This window comes from Lycium ferocissimum, chromosome 2 (genome assembly GCF_029784015.1).
Source record: "Lycium ferocissimum isolate CSIRO_LF1 chromosome 2, AGI_CSIRO_Lferr_CH_V1, whole genome shotgun sequence".
Classification (NCBI taxonomy): Eukaryota; Viridiplantae; Streptophyta; class Magnoliopsida; order Solanales; family Solanaceae; genus Lycium; species Lycium ferocissimum.
Window position 1 is genome coordinate 47,592,777 of NC_081343.1, and position 18,418 is coordinate 47,611,194.

The 18,418-nt window shown below is 33.9% G+C and overlaps 1 protein-coding gene across 1 annotated transcript; it reads left to right on the forward strand.

The window, feature by feature from the left end:
* Window positions 1-9,016: 9,016 nt before the first annotated feature.
* On the forward strand, window positions 9,017-10,189 carry LOC132041201 (probable BOI-related E3 ubiquitin-protein ligase 3). Its single transcript, XM_059432037.1, has 2 exons — window positions 9,017-9,515; window positions 9,608-10,189. Exons 1-2 carry the CDS (start codon window positions 9,123-9,125, stop codon window positions 10,163-10,165), a joined length of 951 nt encoding a protein of 316 aa, XP_059288020.1. The 5' UTR covers window positions 9,017-9,122; the 3' UTR covers window positions 10,166-10,189.
* The last annotated feature ends 8,229 nt before the right edge of the window (window positions 10,190-18,418 follow it).

Sequence of the window (18,418 nt, forward strand, 5' to 3'; positions counted from 1 at the left end):
TTTTGAGTCGTCCGTCATTCATCTAAACAAAAATCCATTCTACCACAAAGGATAAGCAACGTGTGAATTTGATTGGACGAGTGATTCATCAACAACTTCGAAAGAGCACGAGTGTGGTAAGGGTTGAGAGTTCAATACGAGTGAAGTGAGGCTTTTATTGCTAATCTTGTTTGCTAGTTTTGCAGGTCATCATGTCTAACCAAGGTGATAGGACGCAAGAGGTAGTAGATATATCATCCATAGCAAGTTCATTGGCTATGATCATGAATCAAATCTCGGGTATGCAAGCGGGTATGGAAGATATGAGAGGAGACATGAATAGTATGAGAAGAGAGATAAATTGTGTGAATGGGAAGTTGAATGGTATAGATGAACGGATGGTGAGTATTGAGAAAGTTCAAATTGAGGGTTCTAGTAAAATGGGCACTCTCCGTTCTCGGAATGAAGGTGATAGGGATAAAACACAAGATACTACACCAACCATTACCCAAGGACAAGCCCATGTCTTGTGCAATCCCAACACTACAACCACCTCCACCCAAAGAGCTCCACCACCCTAAACAACTAACCTTCCGCCCCAAAACTCCACATTCCAAGGCACCAATCTACAAACCTATCCCCAAGTTTACCAAAACAACCCGAATGAGGCAATCCCTCAAGTAATCTTACAACAAACACCCCAAGCTCCACCCCAAGTCCAAACACAAGATCCCTTCCCTAACCAAAACTAATACCAATGCCACTACCAATACTCTATGAATGAAGAGGAGTATGATGACTATCCACAAAGTAGGTGGTGGGATGATAACTGGCAAGGAGAGAGGCGTGGAGGAATGAATAACTGAGGGAGAGGAGGAAGAGAAGGCTTCGAGAGATTTTCGGGCCATGACCCTAAATTCCAAGGTCATGTAGACTTAGGGAGGGCCTAAGGTTATGAGGACTGGGGAAGATGGCAAGATAATGAGCGGAATTTGAACACCATCAAGGTGAACCTTCCTACATTCCAAGGAGGTAACAATCCGAAAGAGTTCCTTGAATGGAAATTGCAAAGTAAGCGCATCTTCCTCACGAACAATGTGTCCGAGGCCTTGAAGGCAAAGTATGCCCTCACTCAATTTGAGGGGTACGCTTCTACTTGGTGGGAATCTAAGAAGTTACAAAGGGCTCAACAAAACATCTATGATCTTCCAACTTGGAACGACTTGATCGAGCTCATGGAAACAAGGTGGCTTCCACCCACATATCGTCAAGATACACTCAAAAGGGTGTATTTGTTGAAATAAGGGTCGAAAAGCGTGCAAGAGTACTTTGATGAGTTTGAGGACTTGCGGATGAAAGCTAAGTTAGAAGAACAAGAAGAGTGCACCATTATAAGATTCGTAGCCTACTTGAACCGAGACATTGCTAAACCCATACAGCTCAAGACTTATAATAGTCTAGAAGAGGCATTCCATTATGCATCCAAGGTTGAAGCGGATATAAAAGAAGAGAGGTCTTACAAAGACAAAAATAAATCATCTTCAACTTGGAACCAAGGGAAAGAGAAGTGGAAGCCGTCCACTTTGGAGAAGCCCAAGATCACTACTCCCACTCCTCAAGCTAAGTTTGATTACAAGGCTTGAAAAGACGACCAAGCCAAAGGAGATAACAATGCTAAACCTAACTTCCCCCGTCCATCTACCATTCAATGTTTCAAATGCCAAGGTAGAGGACATATTGCAAGTGAGTGTCCCAACCGGAGGACTATCACTATAGTGAGGGATGGGTATCGAACCGATGATGAAAATGAGGGCGGGGTTGGTCATGATAACGAAGGAGAAAGTAGTGAGTGTGAGGGTAATTCCAAGGATGAAGTTGAATTGAGATATGAGGAGGCTTTGAATCATGCTATTGTTGCTAGAAGGGCTATGGGAGCTCTAGCTAGGGGAGAGAATGACCAACGGGAGAACTTGTTTCATTCTAGGTGTAAGATTTTGGACAAGGTTTGTTCCTTGAACATTGATGGTGGGAGTTGCACTAATGTGGTTAGACAATTCTTGGTTGAAAGTATGAAATTACCCACAAGAAAACACCCTAGCCCCTACAAGCTTCAATGGTTCAATGAAAGTGAAGAAATTCGGGTGACCAAGCAAGCGATTATCCAATTGAGCATTGGAAGATAGAAGGATGAAATCTTATGTGATGTGGTGCCAATGCAAGCGTGTCATATTTTGCTTGGAAGACCTTGGCAATTTGATGTAGATGCTCAACATAGTGGGTGGACCAACAAGTATTCTTTTGTGGTCAAAGGTAAAAAGTATATCCTTGCTCCATTGACTCCCCATGAAGTGCGTGAAGACTATAGAGTCATGAAAGAGCTACGTGAAAAGATGAAAAGGGAGGAAATGGTTGTGAGTGAAAAGGAGACCTTGGTTGCTCGAGGAGGACAAGGTTTGACCCACGAGAAGAGTAAGAAGTGTATGGTTGCTAGAGGAATGCTAGGAGGAGAGGAAAGGTGTGGTGAAGAGAAGGACTTGGTGCCAAGTCAAGCTAACCCCTCTAACCTTTCTATTTCTTCTAGTTGTCTTGTTCCTTTTGTAGGTACTTATGTGGATGATCACCCCAAAGAGGACATGGACCCGAGTTTCCAAGTTCCTTTGGAGGGTGAAGTAGTGCTACCCTCTTCCAAAGAGGAAGGCCAATACAAGGAACTTGACCAAATTGACAAAGGTGATGTGCTTCAACAAAGAGGTAACAAAGCTAACTCTTCTACTTTAGCAAATGTGGATCACTTTGTGCTTGATGAACAATTGAGTAGAGGTAAAGTTTTGCCATTTGTGGGAATTAGAAACCCTTTGTTAATTGATGATATCTTGGTGAAAAGTGCTTACACACTAGTTGATCCTTTTGATGACTGTATTAACTCTTCTTGCAAGTGTAAATTGTGTCCATCTAGTGGTAGCACTTATGTTAATATTGATCCTTTTGAGAGTGAACTTGCTTGTTTTGGATGTGATCTTGTGATTGGACCTACTCTCTTCAAGGATGGTAATTTGCTTGATAGTGATATAGTGGATGATTGTGAAATGCATGACCTTGTATTTTGTGATGTTGAAAATGAATCCACTCTTAGGAATCACAAAGTCACCAAAGTTCCACTATGGTATGATGATCCATTTCTTGGTGAGAAAAACCTCCTCTTGAGGGATTTTGACTTGATTGCTAAAATGGATTATCTTGAAAAGGAGGGTAAAACTTAGCTACAAATTGCTAACAATATCTTGTGTGATACCTTTCCTTATGACCTCTTTGCTCATGAAACCCTTTGAATATTGTTGCTTAAGTTTATGATGGGTTTGCAAGAGGGATGTGTAGACCATGACTTGAGGAATATCTTTGTTTATGATCCCGGTGTAGTGTTCTCTTATTATGTATTAGTAGTGAAACCATTGTTTGAGGAGACTAGTGTAGAGAGTTGGGCTCTAGGTTGGAATGACCTTACTTTACATCTTACACTTAGTCAAACTGAAGGTGGAACCTTCTTAGGAAGGGAGGAATTAATGTGCTTTATCTCTTTGGGGGCTAATGTGGCATCCTTTGTTCCCTATTCTAATAGCATTAGTTCCTTCATTTTACCCTTATTTCTTGAATTTTGGGGAAATCACCTTGTTGAAATCCCATTTATGCACTCTCTATGCATGATTACTATTGATGTGTGGTTGTACCACAAATTTGTTCATCCTTGGCATGATTATGTGGTTATCATTGTGTGTGCTAACCCTCATTCCTTGAGGAGTATGTTGTTTTCCATCTTCCTTTGGCTTTTGCAAGGTTCGGATTCGAGGACGAATCCTTTTCAAGAAGGGGAAGATGATATGACCCTACTAAGCACACTTCACTTGAAGGCTTACATTGAAGACCAAGGCATGGGACTCCGATCCATTGGTAGGAGGATGACCAAAGGAAGCACTTGGAGACCATTGAGAGGCATGCAAGCCCCATAAGAAGGCCTATGAAGTATGGAAAGTAGCTTGGAGAGGAATGGAAGAAGAAGCTATAAAAAAGAAAGCCAACACTCAAAGTGGCTAGAGTCGCAAAAGGGATAGAAACGCAAATGTGGATAGAAGTGGAAAAGAAGGGCTATAGATGCAAATGGTCACAATTGCAAGTTTGAGAATTGGATGATGACTACATGTGCAAGAGGAGCCTTTTCGGATTTCAAGCCAACATCTAACTAGCCAAACAAGGCCCTTGCCTCATTAATGGCATTCTTGTAATAACTAGCCTAGCTCTTAAGTGTCTTAGTATAAATACTAGACTTAGTTATTTTCATCCCCAAATTATGTTGAATGAAGAAACTCTAATGAGAGATTGTAGTTGATAGCTTTAGATTAATATAGATTGTTTGGTTGGTTAACCAAGTGTTGCTTCCTAGTTGTGAAGTTAATTGCTTATTTTCATCGAATTCAATGTTGCTCATTTGTGGATTCATTTATCCTAGTCATTTGTTGATTGGTTCTTTGCTTAACTTTTTGGTTGAATTAACGATAGGAGATCTAAGTTTCATATACTTAGATTTGCCTATAGGGTTCATTACTAATTGAGTCAAGTATATATCCTCTATTCTCCTTAATGCTCAGTTCTTCATCTATCTTTTGTTTTTGCTTTATTTTTGGTTAATTCATAGAGTTTCCTTAGGTTGTTTGTTATCAACCTTACCCTAACATAACCGGAATGTTAAAAAGATTAGAAAATTGAGATCTGAATTTCACAATAAATGATATATTTAGGCTCTCATAATTTGAATTTGATCATTCTTTTGTAATGAAGAAGTAGTTGGCTGTAGGTTTCTTAATTGAGAGTGTCATTGGAATGTAACATACAAAATCAATTACAACAAAGACGTTTCTCATAGACATGAATGTCACAAAAAACTCAATTACCATAAGACTTTTCTCATTAATAGAAATCAATCCGCCTCTCTCATATGTCTCTTTCAATATGCTGTCCCATTTGACATATCTAAAAGCACAAATAATCCTTTTCAACGCAGATGGGTAATTACATAGTAAAAACGTTTTTATCAAATAATCTTATGATTCAATGTATTTGGCTTCTCAAATTTCGCTGGCTGACTTGATATGCGGACAAATTAACCCTCCAAATTACCATAACTGGCCCAAACATTAACTTTCCAAGTAATAACACGCTAACACAAAAATATTTTGTTGTCACTTTTTTTTTGTTGGTGCCTGTACATTTTCAAAGAAAGCAAAAGGAGAACACCAACAGAACGGTGCACTATGAGAGCAGCTGAGTTTTTCCCTTTTTAAAAAAAAAAAGATTATTCTTTTGTAGAATAGGTGGTGGTCCGTACAGAGACACCACCCACTTAGGACTAGGGACAAGGTAGCAAAACAGGGAAACCCGCACATGAAACAGAAATCCAAATGGGTCCCACTTTATAGTACTACGTTTAATGGACCCTGATTTTGTGGGTCCCATCGAACGTGGCAACACAGTTCCCGCCTCTCAGTACTTACTTAAATACTCCTCCCTTTTAAATTATTTATGGGGCTTGCTATAAATATTTATCCTAAATTATTTTTCGGTTTTATAAGTTTAAAATATAATTAATTATTTTTTTATTATACTTTTAATAGAATTTTGTCATTAATGCAATAACACATAAATATAGTAGACATTTAATGGATGGAGACTATAACTTAGACAAAATAAGAGTAAAGTTAGTCATATACCCCTCTTAATTAATGTATTTATGTTCCAATTTATGTGCTATACTTTTCTTTTTTATTTGTCTCAAAAAGAGTGATACGTTTCTATATTTAATAATAATTAACTTAAATTTTTCCTAAAATGATTTATAATTACACAAATATATATAACTTTTTATACCATAAGTTTCGAAAATCTTAATATATCATATAAATTAGAAAGCAGTGAATATTTCTTCAGGGGTGTGTCAAATAAAAACGATAAATAATGTGAGATGAGAGAGTATATAAAAAAGAAAGGAAAAAGTATATAGTAAAATGAAGATGTGCAGAGTTGAACGGACTCACACGTGCGACAGTGTGGGTTGCACCTTACAGTACAGAAAAGAGGAAAAAACAAACAAAAAATTAATTAAAGAAAACCACCCCTCACGTTCCCAACGAGTCCTCTCGAAATCATCATTATTTTTCTTCAGAATAAAATAAGAGGAAAAAAAACAAAAACAAAAACAAAAACAAAAAGGAAAAAAGGGCCAAAGGATATGAACAATAATGTGGTCTAACGGTGGCGTGGGCATCTGATGCAGTGAAGATCAACGTGGCATAGACCCCAACATGTCAGTTACTGCCACTAATAAATAAAGCCACGTAATTACGGTCATCCATGCTGTTTTCACTACGTTCAGGAAGAAAAAAAAAAAAAAGTTACTACTCCTTTTATGTTATTTTATGCATTCTAGTTTATGGAGTATAGAATTTTAGAAAAATAAAAATTTGAATTTTTTAATGATAAATTAAGAGTATATAAAGTATTAAAGTATTTCTAATTATTGTGATTTGAAACATATTACGTGGGACGTTGAAAGTAAAGATTTGTAACATATAAAAATGATATTAATTCTTTTTAAGATAGATTAAAAAATAAAGTTAATTGAAACTGCACTTATTGATTCATGTTCACTGGCACAATTCCTCCCCACTAAAAATCTTTGAGAACTTTTCCAAACATCTACCTTAACATAGTGATTGTTACGTATTAAACTAAAACGTAGGGGGTACGGTAGGCTTTCCTATAAATTAGCAGACTCGAGTAACTTATCATTAATTTACTTCGAAAAAGAGATCCAAATATTGTGGGGACTGGGTATGGGTTTGAGAGATTCTTTTGTTTATGGAGAGATAGTGGAGTTTTGAGAAATTCAAGGGCAAGAAAGGAGAAATGATGGACAAAAATTTAATGCATGGAAATCACTAGTACTAAGTAAGCTATTTCTTATTTACGGGTTGCACGGGAAATATAAATCCCACTATAGAAGGCATTGAAAGCGGAAAATTTATAATGTTAAGGTAATATTCACTACATATTGTATTTTTATATACAGTAGAAAAATAAGATGTATAACTCACATGAATAAGAATGATTCTCGACAATACCACTCCTGTGGTGGTACGGTGGTAAAATAATTATAGTAATGTATGAAAATATGAGCAGTGCCGGCTAGACTATGAAGCCACTCAAGCAATGGCTTGGGGCTCTAATTTTTTGGGCCTCATTTTTTTCTTAAAGATGTATTATATGTATTATTAAAAATAAAATTTGTTTTGTTAAATTTGAAGAGAAATTTTTGAGGAGAAAATACAATAATTTTTATTTTTAATGTGGGGATCATTGTAATAATTAGGGAGTGAAATAATTTTTAGGAAATTATTTCCTTATGTAGGTAATTGGACACTTACTTTATTGCCTCATTTATATCTTAACAACTAAAATGGACCCACATTATTATTCCTACATTTACCTTTTTATTCTCCGTTTTACTATTCTTATTCTCAAATGGCTGCAAATTACTACTGCTTACGTTACAAGAGATCAAAATATGCTTGTTGATGTCTTCTTCACAATTTAAAGCATTGCAACAAGCAATTATTATATTGAAGCAGTGCAACACCATTTCGATATCGTTATATCAACTTATCAATTTTTTAAGTCATATTCTATTATTCTAACTTTATTTATATGTTCATTAAAAATTTATCGTCGTTGATATTCTTACTCTATAACTATTTCAATCTTTCCTTTTTTTAAAAGAAATTCTTTTAGGACCTCTCGCCGAAGTTTGGCTTTAGGCCCCTAATTTTGTTGAGACGGCCCTGAATATGAGTAAAAGATGATCTGCAATTATGACTATAGAATAAGGCTAAAAAGCAATAACGTAAATCACTTGTGTAAACTTATAGTCTGTTTGGCCAAACGTCTAAAAAAAAACTTATTTTAAAAAATCTTTTCAATGATCTTTTCAAAAAAATACTTTTAGGTAAAATCGGTTGTGTTTGGCCAATTAATTTAAAAAAAAAAAAGATTTTTGAACAATAATTAGTGTTTGGCCAAGCTTTTACAAAATGCTTCTATGTGTATTTTTCTCAAAGTACTTTCAAAAAAAAATTTTGGCCAAAAAGCTATTTTTTTTAACTTCCTAAAAAGCTAACCTGTCTAACAAAGCAACTTATTTTCTCCTAAAAGCTTAGCCAAACACCTCACTTTCTTTAAAATAAGCACTTATTGAAAAAATAAGTACTTTTTGGGGAAAAATAAGCTTGGCCAAACAGGCTATTAGAAAAGTATTTGCACCAGATTTAAAATTTCAGCTATGTACAAAGGTTTCAGTAATACATATATAAAGGCAATATTTGTTGATACTTATTTATGTCTAAATTATAATCTTTCTTCCTCAAATATTTATTCTATTTATGTGTTCATTAATGACAAAATTTTATTAAGAGTTAAATGAAGAAAAATAATTAATTATACTTTGAATTTCGAAAATTTTATTAAGAGTTAAATGAAGAAAAATAATTAATTATACTTTAAATTTCGAAAACGATAAATAATTTGAGTCAACTATTTTTAATATCTACGACATATAATTTTCGATGGAGAGAGTATAAGGCAAATATTGCTGGACACAATGAACATTCCTAAAACTTGAAAATATTTCTCAAATTTCCCATATTTACTTGGGTATAAATTTGCAAATTTCATTAACTCGCTTTATATGCTCTTCAATTAAACGCGGCAATGTTAAAAAAAAAAAAAAAAAAGAACTGAGTAGTAGTATTTAATTAGTAGGAGATGCTAATGATGTAAATTAAATCTGATCCATCCCCTAGTTTTACTAATTTAAAAGCATTTACTACGGGTCCCAGTGACTTTTTCTCTCTCTACATTTCTTTATTTGACTTTCACCCACCACCCTACTTCTCTTTCTATCCAGAAAACCAAACGCTTAAATAAAGGCCAAACCTCATTCTTTTCTCTCTAGTCGCTACCTCCAAATCTCTCTACATATACACCATACTCTCTCTTTCTCTCATCAAACAAGAAATCACAAAAATCATCAACCTCTTTCCATGGCAGTTGAAGCTAGACATCTCAATCTCTTCACTCAACAACAACAACAAATCATCTCAAATCAAGGAAATGGAAATGGGTTTTCATACAATACCCAGATGGGTGGTTCTCCTTTGTTGCCTTTACCAACGCAAGTAAATAGTTTTTTCCCGTTTCATAACAGTCTAATATGTGATTCTGTTCAGCCCAAAACGTCTGTTAACACCGACAGTGGCCTTACTTTCAACCCCACAGCTGTTAACGTTGCAGCAACAAGGAAACGCTCAAGGGATACGTTTAATCATTTCAATACTTGTAATAACAGTAATGATACCACGTCGTTTGTTGGTGATGATGTTTTGCCACTGTTACAACAGTATCAGTGTGATATCGACCGTATCATTTCACACCATGTAAGTTAATAAATCATTCAAAATTACGTTATTTAGTTTTTTTTTTTTTTGGTGCTTTTGGCTGATTTTTGTTTTTGTTTTGTTTATTACAGACTAAGAAAGTAAGGATGGAATTGGAAGAAAGACAGAAACAACAAGCAAGGGTGTTGGTTGCAGCTATAGGAGAAGGTGTAACAAAAAAATTGAAAGAAAAAGATGAACAAATTCAAAGAATGGGTAAAATCAACATGGTACTTCAAGAAAAAGTGAAAAGTCTATACGTTGAGAATCAATTATGGCGTGATTTAGCACAAACAAATGAAGCAACAGCAAATTCACTACGCAACAACTTAGAACAAGTGTTGGCGCACGTTAGCGACGAGCGCATCATCTCAGCCGGAGCAGCGGCGGTGGAGGAAGATGTTGAGTCTTGTTGTGGCAGCAGTGACCACGTGGCAGATGAAGAGGAAATTGAAGGGAGGCGTATTTTAGCAGGTGAGGCGCAGGATAACAGGATGTGTAAAAGGTGTGGTGAGAGGGAATCGTGTGTGTTGTTATTGCCATGCAGGCACTTGTGTTTATGTGCTGTGTGTGGGTCGAGTTTAGTCCAAACATGTCCTCTGTGTAATTCTAACATGAATGCCACTGTGCATGTTAACATGTCATCTTGATCAATTGAAGGAAAAAGGAAACAATTTCCAATGAGAGACACTAGGAAGAGGAGGAAAAAAGAAAAAATAGCAATCATAGAATTTTGTTTTGTTGATGTAGAGAGAAATGTTAGATTTTTAGTTTGTAAATTCCCTCAAGTAATTCTAAAAAAAAATGCAAATTGTTCATTCTTTTTTATCTCCACATGGTTCTTATTTCATCTTAGGGGATTGTCACAGTTCAATTGAAATAGCATATGGTACAACTTACACTGAAACTGCTTGAAAGGGGAGAACGGGATTTTTTGGAAGAAGTAATTTACTTTTAATTGGTTTTTTTACCATATAGGTTAAGTAAGGAGGTAAAACTTGTAGGGGGGTTGGAGGGTGAATGTGGATTCAACATAATGTTTTCACTTTGATAGAGGTATTGGGCAGTTTTTATGAAATGTCCAGAAAAAGCATGGGGTGCATGCCAACTTTTGCAAAGAATCCTACTTTAGTGATTGTCTTTGGCAGAGAAAAAAAAAAAAAAAAAAGTGGTCCTCTCTATTGAATTAGGTACTCTGCACAGCCCCTATGGGCATAATGGCCATCATGACCGTTTCGACATTTAATTTGTGGTGACATAAAGAGACCTTTTTCTCTTGGGGGGTGGGGTTGATTTGGGATTTTGCTGCATAAATGCTAGAGTAATAGTGGTACTGTTTGTTTGCTTAGGTGAGATGTCAAGATGCTGAAAGAAGTAGGATTGTATTGGTGATTGCTATTGGTAGGGTAGTTTCTTCTATAATATAGCAAAAGCTATTCAAGAAAGAAAATAAAACAAAGTGGACCCAAAAACAAGCAAATCCCCCTAACTTTGCAGGCATATGTATAGTGATTGTGATAACAACTGGTTCGGAGGAGTTATTTTCTTTTCATTTCTTTTTGAAAATCAGGTCCTAGCTTTTTGCTAATTAATTAAATTAGGTTTCCCCTCCACCTTAGCCACACTTTAAGTTATTGTCACCTTTTAGGCAATGTTTTTCCTTTCAAAGTATTAAATTGATTGCTTGTAAAATCAAAGAGTTAGATCGGTGATGGATATGTATGGACAATAGAGTATCTAAATCATTATTGATCATTTTTGTAGGCTACTTCCAAAGCCTGAATATATTATTAACCTCTCTAGGGTTGGCATCAGGTAACCAATAAGGGTTTGTTTGGTTGTTAATTAGGGGAGTGAATTATTGATATACTAAAACTAGCATAACTAGTACTGTGAGGCGTGACATCTCATTTTTTTATATAAAAATTCAACACACCAAGTACATTGCTCGGTTACTTGTTTACGATCTGACATAACTAAAATATATAGTATATAAGTTATGAATCATTTATATATTATTTTGGTTATTAGTTTACATCCCGCATAACTAAAACACATTTAAGTTATAAGTTAATTTATATATTATTTTATATAGGGTAGAAGACGAAATCACAAATATATGAATTAGTAATACATACGAAAAATTAAATCTTGTATTACTAATACTTGCGTAATTTTAACCAACGAACAAACACCTTAACTGTACGAAATGATTTTGTCTGCAGTAGAAGTATAATTCTAACTAGTGTTTTCAGAGGCGCTTTCAGGGCGAGCCCCTGGGCGGGGCGTACCAAAAACGCTCAGGGGATCAAATGAAAGGCATAGATCCATAGGGCGTATGCCCCTAGAATTTGGGACATAAGTCCCAGGCGTAAAAACGTAAGTCCCAGGCGTAAAGGCGTACGCCCCTGGTGTTAATTTAATTTTTATTGCTTTAAAAGTATTTTTTGCTATAGATTATGATTTTTATTATTGTTGTAATGTTATTTATACTTTATGTTATCATGTTGTAGTAATTTCCTTTAAAAAATATAAATAAAAAAAGCAACTCTCATAGAAAATAACACCGCCATAAATAGTTTTTTTAGATAATTATGTTTGAAATTGATATGATAGAGATTTAATAGCACTATGTTCACAAGCAACTTCATCCATTTTTTTTGTCATTGCTCTTACGCATTTTGTCCTTCTCCTTCTTTGAATATAAATAAAAGTTAGTGCAAATATTAGTTGAGGGTGGGAATGACTAATATACTTGGAGATTTATGATGAAGTGAATGAAGATTTCATTTTTAAGATTATCTAGGCTATTATCATTTTTTGTGTTGTGACATTTGTCAAATAATAATTCTTTTTATATTATTGGTGATTTATTTGAATACATTTGCAGAATTTTAATGAAAACTTCACATTTACTTATTTTTTAGTAATAAAATTATAAAATTGAGGATACGTAGGCATCTTTCTGAGTTCAAGCGGAACTTTACGTATCTCGGGACTTACGCCCCGCATCTCGGGACTTACGCCCCGCATCATGCTGCGTAAAATGCTTTACCTCGCGTCTCCACCTTTGAAAACATTGATTCTAACTAGTTGATTAACATGCAAATTCTTATATAAATTTATTATTGAAATATATAAAGTAAGATGGTTGAGTAGTCTTATGCATTGATTTGGGACAGCAGCAGTAGTGGTCACTCTGGTCATGGTCTCGTGGTCAGATTCAATGAGCCGTCAGGACAACCTTGTGTATTGATTTTCTTTTTGGGGTGGTTCTCTTCTTGGAATCTTCCATTTATGAGGCACAATTTTATAGGTGTCATAAAGACAAAAATGTCAGTGGGAAATGTGACACATTTCACATTACTTGTCCCTATTTATTTATTGTTTCTGGATTCTTGATGTGGAGGAGTTTGGGTAAGGAACGAAAGGATTACTCCAAGGGTCTTCAACAATGATGGCTCTTACTAACGTCCCACTCCTCCTGATGGTACCAGGGCCACCTTCCAAGAATTTCCCCTCTTTTAAACTTTTGAAAACCATGGCCCTCATATTTTCTTGATTGTCCATAGTATTCAAATCCAAAATGATCTTGGTCCATCGTCTTGGAATTAGCTGCGACTCCGTCCCGAAAGGGCAGACCGCTGAGGATAGATTAAAGAAATACATGCTATAACAGATATTTAAATTGATAATTTCTGAAGAATGGTGCACATGATTCCTTATGAGTTCAAATTGAAATAGAGAAGGTAGGGTAGAATTTTATAAAGTTATTACAAGTTCACATGATGTGCACTTCTTTGAGATCGATAATGGGGTCGCCCAAAGAGTAAATTCATGATGAACCAAAGCAAACAATATGTGCTAGCTATGGAGTTAGACTGTGTCGCTAGTTTCTTTATTTATTTATTTTTAAAAAAATAGATTTATTAATTTCTGTGACAGATTTGCTTCATTTATCTAAATTAAAATCACAATATACATTAAGATCACTTAGTTTCATAATTATTAGATTATGACAGTATTATTTGAATCCTTTGTCAAATTTTACACTATAATCAAGTGAAAATTGAAGATTGAACAAAATCGAACCAAATTAAACTATAATTTGACCCAAACCAAATCGAAATCTAGCTAAATCAAAGCTTAAAATCAAGTAAACTGAGCCTATTGGCTCGAATCAGTTCCCAGGCTTAAGACTAGATGCGTGCATATTGTTAAAAAGCATAATAAGATGAAAAGTTTGCTAAAGTTACAATTTTAGATTACTCCCCGGTCTTTATATTGGTTTGCAAAATTCTGAGATATTGTTGCATCTTTACTTTTCTTTTCTCTGTGTCAGTCCTATAAATACATGCATGTTGTAATCAGAACCATGTCCCAAAGTGCCGGCCAAGACTCTGACACGTCACATCCAGAAATGCCCAAAACATGAGCCAAAATTAAAGAAACTAAAAATAAGTTAGGAGGTTACTACTGATAACGATAGATCTCATTCAACCTCTTTTTTTTAATAAATAACACTCAATAAGAACCGCTTTAGAAAGATTTTTTTTTTTATTATTATTTTTACTATACCCATGCTTCGTCATCAGTCATCACGGAAAAAAAAAATTGGGGCACAATCTTCTATAATAGTAGAAATAAAAAAAAATTAAGGTAGGGCCCACTCTTCTATAATAGAAGAGATTAAAAAAATTAAGATGGGGTCCGCATAGAGAATTAGGAGACAATTGCAAAAAAAAAGGTGGGGTTCACGTGAAGAAGTAGGAGGCAATTGCTAAGAAAAAAATTAAGATGGGATCCACGTGAAGAAGTAGGAGACAATTGCAAATTGTTAAAAAAAAAAAAAAAATTAAGGTGGGCCCCAATCTTCTATAAAAGTAAAAATGAAAAAAAAATTAATGTGGGACCCACTCTTCTATAATAGTAGAGATGAAAAAAATAAGGTGGGGTCTACGTGGAGAATTAGGAGACAATTGCAAAAAATTAAGGTGAGATCCACGTGAAGAAGTAGGAGACAATTGCTAGGAAAAAAATAAAGGTGAGATCCACGTGAAGAAATAGGAGACAATTGCAACAAAAAAAAATAGGATATTTAAATAATGATAATAAGTTCAAAAAATGGTAAAGGTACGCTTAGAGAAAATGTAAAGAAGAGAAGTTCAGGAAAAAAACAATAACGATTTAAATTGAACACAAAAATTGCTAAAGAAGTCATAAAATCAAAAGATTTAAAACTTATACCTTTTGAGTATAAGTTTAGACACATATGTCTCACACCAATAATGAAGAATAACATCAAGAAGACGAAATATAAACGGTCTTCTATAATAGTAAATTAAAAAAAAAAATTAAGCTGGGGCCCACTTTTCTGTAATAGTACAAATAAAAAAAAACAAATTTAATGTAGGGCCACTCTTCCATAATAGTAGAGATAAGAAAAAAAATTAAGGAGGGATCCACGTGAAGAATTAAGAGACAATTACAAAAAGAAAAAAAAATTAAGGTGGGATCCACGTGCAGAAAAAAATAGAACATGTAAATAATGATAATAAGTTCAGAAAATAGTAACGTACGCTTAGAGAAAATTTAAAGAAGAGAAATTTAGGAAAAAAGAAATAACGATTTAAATTTAACACAAAAACCGCTAAAGAAGTCATAAAACCAAAAGATTTAAAACTTATACCTTTGGGTATAAGTTTAGACACATACGTCTCACACAAATAATAAGGAATAACATCGAGAAGACGTAATATAAACGGTCAAGAAACATATTTGGCCACGTGTCACTTTTATACTCCTTTTACTTTTCAGTATTTTATCATGCTCACATAATTTCACTTAATCGACAAATAACATTTGTGCATATGTATTAATGTTCATCTATATATATGTATCAACAGTGCAAATTTAGGTATATTTATTCGCAATATAAAATATATATATACTATCACTACCCAATACATAAATTATTATAATTATACATAACTACAGATACATAAATACACTATATAATCCAAGGTGTTGCGCACGGGCATACGCCATCTAGTATTTCTTAGAAGTACCGGACTTGATAAAGTGTACTCTCTCTGTTTTAATTTATGATAATTTATTTGATTGAAAATGAAGCCTACACCCTCGCTTTAAAACTCAGTGAGAACAGCAATTTTTTTATTTTTTTTTTGTATATATTTCTTAGAAGTGCCCTCTCACTTAATTTAATTTATGTTAATACATTTGATTGCGTGAAGTTTGTAAAAGAAATACAAATATCTAATTTTATAATTAAAAATATGTCATGATAATTATCTATTTCTAGAGTACTAAATTTAAAATGAAAATATATACTACTTATTATTAAATTGATTTCAAATCTAATAAAGAAAGGGCTTAATGCATATGCAGCCCCGTAAACTTTTTTTTTTTTTTTTTGTCATTTTGACACCTCAACTAAGTGTTGTCCTATTGAACTCCTTAACTTGACCTCAAGTGTGTCAATCAAACACAATCCAACTTACATAACATATATGGCGAGTTTCATTTTCTTTAGCCTTGCGCGTGAATGCCAATCGCATCCTACGTGAAAAATTCAACCAATTAAAATTCCCCACACATTTTAATTATACTCATCATTAAAATATGTGTATAACGATCTTTTTTCAAGAACAAAGCAATTCGGCCAACCAGGAATTTAAGACCAGCCTTTTGAGATTGATTTGAAGCTTTTTTGGGATTCTGAAATAACATAACAGGATATGGTGTTGCTTGATATTTTTGGCTTCTTATTTTCTAGTTTTCAGTTTTAGTTTCCAATTTTGATTTCTTATTTTCCAGTTTTGTTATTTGATTGGTTTAAGTGGTGCTTCTTCTCTTGTATAACACAGTAGCACACTTCTTCCTATCTGATGTGTAAAATTAAAATGATTGTGGTGTTTTAATTGGTTGAATTTTTCATGTAGGATGCAATTGACATTCACGCGCAAGACTAAAGAAAATGAAACTCACCATATATGTTACTATGTAAGTTGGATTGTGTTTACTAGTTACACTTGAAGCCAAGTTCAGAGGTTCAATAGAAACAACACTTACTTGAAGTGCCAAAATGAAAAAAAAGTAACAAGTTTAGGGGGCTGCATATGTATTAAGCCTAAAGAAAATGATGGGTGAAATGAAATACTAACTTATATAATAGAATTTCGTTATAACAGTAAACAAAAATATTCAGACGAACGCCCATAATAGAGGTTTGATTATACTTCCTTCATTTCTAAATAAGTGTCACGTTAGCAAAAATTACGCTCATTAAAAAATCAATAATTATAATAAAGAATTTACTAATCTATTCATATTTATTAAATGTTTTTGACATCTGAGCAATATTAAAGAATAGTACTTTCCAATACAAAGGATATAATTAAAAACGCTTGCGAACTTTTGTTTTGAATTATTGGTATAACACTTTTTTTTTTTTGGGTTAAGATGATGCTTATTTCGAAATGGAGGGAGTACTAATTTTGTTGGGTGTTGAGGAAATAAAGAAAAGAAAATGATGGGGAGGAGAGACCTACCACGTGTGAATAGCAGAGGAAAGGCGCATAAGAGCAAGGAGTTATCGTGGAGCGTAGAAGAAAGGGTAAATATTTATCACACCTGATATTTATATCAAACTAATGTACTTTATCATAATTAAGTAATTCAATAAAGTGAATATACTTTCTCATTCACTTTTAATTTTTTATACTATTTAAAAAATAATAAATAAAGTGTGTATTTTATCATGTTGTTCATATTAATTGCTATATAATGATATTAGTTTTAAAAAATGATTTGAAATGAGTAATTAATGTTAAAGGTAAAACAGGAATTTTTATTTTATTTTATCTCGATATGTGAAAAATAAAAATTTATTTTAGAGTTAGTAGATAAATAAAAGTGAACAGAGGGAGTATATATTAATTAATTATAATTATGGATATATACATATGACATATATTGATTGATTTAATATAAATATTCGATGTGAATAAATATTTATCCGAAAAAGGGCAGGCACTTTACGCCAAAGGGTACAGAACAGAAGCAGCAAGAGTGGCGTGGCCGGGGGGGTGGTGTTGTGTAGGATAAGTGGGAATAGTACAGTGTATCAACACGCCTGGTTAGCACAGAGAAAGTAGGGGGGACTCCTTGAAAATCGCCGGTGGGAGTGGAAAGAGACAGATGATGATGATGGCGTACGTTAGTGGGGGATACTTATCAGTTCATTGTCAGAGCCGTGAAGATCGGTTTTGGTACTCTCAATTTTTGCAGTCAATGTTGCCTCTTAGACTCCTTTTATTTATTACTACCCCTGTCCCCACCTCTTTTTTTTTCTTTTTTTTTATTTGAGGTTCGATATTTGTATTATCAGAGACTGATTATATCCGAATTTACATCGCGTAGGGCTCTATTTGAGGGAAATGCTCCCTATCAATTTTTTTTTATATGTAGAATTCGAACTAGAGATCTCTAGTTAAGAGAAGAGCAAACCCACCCGCTGCACCACATCCTTTGGTGATTCTGTCGCAGTTTATTTGATACGTATAGTTTGAGTTGGCACGAAATTGAAAAAAGACATGAAATTTTTTTAAATTTGATATCTAAAATAAGCTATAGATATTTTTTGTGATAGTAAATTATTTCATTAACGATAAAAAGGAAAATTTAAAGTTAAACTAGTTCTAACTTCTAAATATAGAAACATCACTTTTTTTTTTATTGGATTAAAAATTAGATTGCATCACAAAAGTTTATAACTGATTAAACTATATTTATATACTAAAAATAATTTATAAATTAACATTTTTTATCAAGCAAATATTAAATTAATCATGAAAATGTAAATATTATAACTAATCTGTTAT

What these genes read in the sequence shown, in the direction of transcription:
- LOC132041201 (XM_059432037.1), top strand. Translation starts at nt 9,123, where the DNA reads ATGGCAGTTGAAGCTAGACATCTCAATCTCTTCACTCAACAACAACAA. An exon ending in ACCGTATCATTTCACACCAT is followed by an intron (nt 9,516 to 9,607) that starts GTAAGTTAATAA and finishes TGTTTATTACAG; the next exon opens with ACTAAGAAAGTAAGGATGGA.